The 4,153-nt window shown below is 52.0% G+C and overlaps 1 protein-coding gene and 1 long non-coding RNA gene across 2 annotated transcripts; one reads left to right on the forward strand and one right to left on the reverse strand.

Moving 5' to 3' along the window:
• Positions 1 to 231: 231 nt before the first annotated feature.
• Positions 232 to 1,569, reverse strand: LOC144247761 (endogenous retrovirus group K member 6 Gag polyprotein-like). The gene is made up of 2 exons (XM_077789344.1): positions 977 to 1,569; positions 232 to 820 (listed from the first exon to the last, which is right to left on the reverse strand). The coding sequence occupies exons 1-2, from the start codon at positions 1,505 to 1,507 to the stop codon at positions 257 to 259; spliced, it is 1,095 nt and encodes a 364-aa protein (XP_077645470.1). The 5' UTR covers positions 1,508 to 1,569; the 3' UTR covers positions 232 to 256.
• Positions 1,570 to 2,292: 723 nt separating this feature from the next.
• LOC144247762 (uncharacterized) lies at positions 2,293 to 3,465 on the forward strand. The gene is made up of 2 exons (XR_013341299.1): positions 2,293 to 2,541; positions 3,154 to 3,465. It is a non-coding gene; the product is annotated as an uncharacterized LOC144247762 (long non-coding RNA).
• Positions 3,466 to 4,153: the final 688 nt, after the last annotated feature.

The raw sequence follows: 4,153 nt of genomic DNA on the forward strand, positions 1-4,153 counted from the left end.
TGCCTTGGGCTTTTGACAATATCTTCTGTCTGTCTGCTTCACTTTTGTAAAATTGGAAAGTGTTATAGTAAAATCACAGAAAAGCAGGGGAATTCAACAGCAGGTGCTGGGACTAAGAATATTTTCCACCCATTCTCTAAATTAATGGAGTGTATTTCAAACTGCCATAGTCTTTAATCTATAGATTTAGTTCATTAATCACCATTCTTAACAAATACAGGGCAAACTGAATGTCATTATTAATTAATTAATTTATTTATTGCACCTGATAGGAAATGGGAATATAATGCCTCAATTTATTTTCTGACCCCTCATTTTCAGGTCCTGAAACAAAGCCCATGCCTCCTAGATTGAAGAACCTGCCATTTCTGCTCTTTTTCCCGTTTCCCGGAATAGGAAGAAGTTTCCCATCCACATCTGTCTGTGAGTGACACTCACTTGCGAGATGTTTCCCTCTCCTGCACCGAGGGCAAAGGTCTGGTGGCTTGTTGGGCTTTGAAAGTTGTGGGCAGTTCCTTTTAATATGTCCTTGTGCCCCACACCCAAAGCACCGTCTCTCTGCATTAGGGTTGCTCTTTGTATAATTTGCAAGAGCTTCCCTAACACGTTTTTCAATTTGATCCCCCAAGTGTTCCTCCATGATGGAAGCAACATGTTGTGGTGTCCCCACCTTGCTGCACGCCTCGATCATGTCTGCCAAAGTGGCCTGGTGCGGCATCATGCTGATGATCCGTCTGCACTCCGGATTGGCATTGGAGAACGCGAGGCTTTTGATCAGGTGTGGTTTTGCTCCCTCCTCGCTCACCTGCCGCTCCACCGCCTGAGAAAGACGATCCACGAATGAAGAAAACGGCTCTGCAGGACCTTGTTTGATCTCGGTGTAGATTGTGTCCTGGACCCCCGCTGGAGCAATTTGAAGAATCGCCCTCCATGCTGCCTCTTTGATGTCACTGAGCACGTGACGCGGGAGCCTCACCGCCTGTTGAGTTGGATCGTCCTCAGGAGGATCACCAGCAAGCTGCGCCATGGTGAGGTTCGCATTCGGCCCGCCCTGGTATCTGGCTCTCAGCTCCTCCAGGGATCTCCTCCATGCCTTCTGCCACACGAGAGCTTGGGTGTCTGTAAGAACTGATGTCGCAAGATATTTAAGATCATACGGTGTTAAATCATACATTCCAAAAATACTTTTTGACATTTGCTTGAAATATGGTGATGACAACCCATTGTCCCGAATGGCCTTAGCTAAATCTTTGATTGCTCCACGGTCCAGGCGTTCCCATCTCGGGTTTTGGCCCTGAGCGTCATAGTTCACTGGCATCATTATATTTCCCGAGCCCTGCAATAAACCTTTCTCTTTCTCCAACTCTGCTCGAATGTCCTGCCAGTCCACTTTTGCGCTCTGCAAAGCTGTAAATTCAGTGGGTACTTGCCTGTAGAGTGGAGTCATCTGTTGTGGCTGCAGTTCTGGTGCAGCAGCACTCACCGATACCAATGGCGTCTGCAGCATCTGCGAAGATGAAGGCTGGAAGACCCTGGAGAAAAGTGAAGCATCTGCTGTGGAGGAGAACACATGACTGCCTTGCATTATTTGGAAAATTTTTGGAAGATGAACCAACAGTTCTGGCTGTGACTCCAAGGCTGTGCTTAAATATCGTAAAAGAAATTCAACAACCCCCTTTGATATTAAAATTGACTCTCCCTGCCCCGAAAGTTTGGCAGACCTTGATTTTGGAATTGTCCAAGCTGGGACACCCTCCGAAGCGGTGATGCGTATCGTTTCCTCCCGTTGCTGCGCCTCAGCAGAAGTGTCCTGAGTCCCGCACTGTTCCGGTGTTAGTGGAGGTTCCTGCTGCCGTGCAGATGTGACTTTTTTCACCCTGGATTTTTTAAATAAGAAACTGGAAAAAAGTCCTGCAATGTTACAGTCGCACCACTGGGTGGCGCAGTGCCTCGACCGGACAAGTTCTGCGAAGCCTGTTGCAATGTTGTGGTTCCGCCGCTAGATGGCGCTGCCGCCTGACCAGCTGAGGTCGGAACCGCACTCTGCTCTTCAATCTGCACTTCTGACAAACATTTTAACACCTCTTCTGTCAACTGATTTACATTTGCAAATCCCGCACTAATTCCCGATAAACCTTTGAGCATTTCTCCTAACAACTGATTCACGTTTGCAATCCCTGCAGTTGATGAAACTGACTCTTGTTGTAACAACTGTTCTAATTCGGTCGTGTCAGAAGCAGACAGGGATTGGCCGTGGGCTTGGGCCGTCTGTTGCCATGGGAACGATCCCTGCCTGCGTCATCTCAGGGGAGTGAACGCTCCTGCTCCGACCCTGGCTATGCTTTGGCCTCGCTCCGCCCCGCACCGCCTCCGAATCAGAGCCACTGCCGTCCCCCCCAAGGCTGACGCAATCACCTTCCTGTTCCCATTCCAACCCTGATGTTTCCGTCTCACTTTGCCCGTCTCCTGGCTCCATGCCAGCACCCACAGCCTGCGCGCGCCGGCTCCGCCCCCTGTGTGCCCGTCCCGCGCGTTCGAAAGGTGAGAAATCCCCTCCACCCGTGGCTGTCGGGTTTTGCTCGACCTTCACACACGTGCCTGCCGCCTGAGCTGCAGCGAGGAACGCCTCCCGCTGTCCCTCTGCCGCTTCCTCAGCAGCCCTGGCTGCCGCGGTCAGGGAGCTAAGTTCCCACGCCCTTTGGGCGGCCGCTTCTGCGGCCTCATGGATTCTCGACATTGAACGCGTCACCGGGCGCTCCGAGCGTACCACCGTCGCACTCGCACCCCCCGCTTTCGCCCCGATCCGTCCCGCCTCCGCCGCTCTCCCCGGCCTCGCCTTCTGCGCGGGCTGTTTTGAACTCCCAGCCTGCGCAGATGTGGAGGCGCTTTCCTCTCCCTCCTCCCCCTGCTCTGCACTCACGTTCGCACCTTCCCCCACCGGAGCTGCTGCCGCCGCCGCTGCCCCCCCCAGCGTGGGTTTGGACTTGGGCAATGCCTTCCTCCCACTGAGGGTCGCGGCTGTGCCTGGCTCGCCCGCCTCCGTCTGGGGAATTTCTGCGTCGGAGGAGCTTAGGGACTCTTGGGAAACTGAGGAACAGTGAGAACCCGGGGACACGGGACGCGATGGGGTATCATCTCCCTGATTTTCCACAGAAAGCAATCCTGCCTGTCCTGTGTCTGTGGTGAGAGGATCTGTCCCAAGCTGCTGGCCGGACTGTCCCCCCTCCTGTTTGTCACCAGGAGCCGTAGCTGCCTGGCTTGAGCTGCCACGTTGTGAGAGTGACTCTAAAACTGTTCTTGCTGAAGATAAAAGTTTTGCGGCAAGCTTATTATTTTTTATAGCCTGATAATATAATTGCTTGTTAATTTCCTGCCAAAAATTTGGCTCATACAATAAATGTGGATCTGAGTGTGGGAAGTTACACCGCACCCATAATAATAAATCTTTCAACTCCTTTTGAGCAATCTCTACCGGATGGGCAGAGATGATGCCCTGGAAAGCAGATACTATTTCTTTTTCCTCTTGGGAGAATTCCCCCCCCATGTTCTTAATTTTGACCGTTCTCACCAAAAGCTGTGTCGGCTCGAGGTCAGTCCGGAGATGGCACTGATCACCGTCCAGCAGGTCACAGGTGAGAGATCCCAGGCGCGCTTCTGGGTCATCTCCTCCCTGGAAAGTCCCCGAGACGAGTTGTTTCGGTGAAGGTCAGGTTCTTATCTCGAGCTGTCTGCTCCCTCTCCTCTCGTCTTGGAATTTGCGGCGAGTGTGTGCTCTGCTCTTCTCTCTTTTTTTTTTTTTTTTTTTTTTCTCCACTGATGCAGGTTGGAGGTTGTTTGATGTTTCTTTTTGGTCTTCTTGCTGGTGCCCACCCACAGGGACGCCAGTTGTGAGAACCCCGGGTTTGGCTGGGGTTCTCGTGTGGTGGTAGAGCTTCTCCTCCAACCCATGTTCCCAAAGGAAAACTCCGCAGTCTCTTCTTGTTCGGTCTCAAGATGTTTTATTGCTAGTTATCTAACAGATTAAGTTCTCGGGCTGTGGCCCTTTGGTCAGCGGCCCAGGCAGAGAGGCACACACTCCTGACACCCTGACTGTCCGGTGTCTTCTTCTCCTCTCTCCCCGCCCAGGGCTGCTGCTATCTTTTATAAGATATAT

Source organism: Lonchura striata, chromosome 33 (assembly GCF_046129695.1).
Source record: "Lonchura striata isolate bLonStr1 chromosome 33, bLonStr1.mat, whole genome shotgun sequence".
NCBI classification, from domain to species: domain Eukaryota; kingdom Metazoa; phylum Chordata; class Aves; order Passeriformes; family Estrildidae; genus Lonchura; species Lonchura striata.

Bases quoted from the DNA above. Each gene is read 5' to 3' on its own strand.
- LOC144247761 (XM_077789344.1), bottom strand. From the start codon at position 1,507: ATGCTGCAGACGCCATTGGTATCGGTGAGTGCTGCTGCACCAGAACTG. The intron at 821-976 runs GTGAGGCTCCCG...CGTCTTTCTCAG, and splicing joins ACGATCCAACTCAACAGGCG to GCGGTGGAGCGGCAGGTGAG.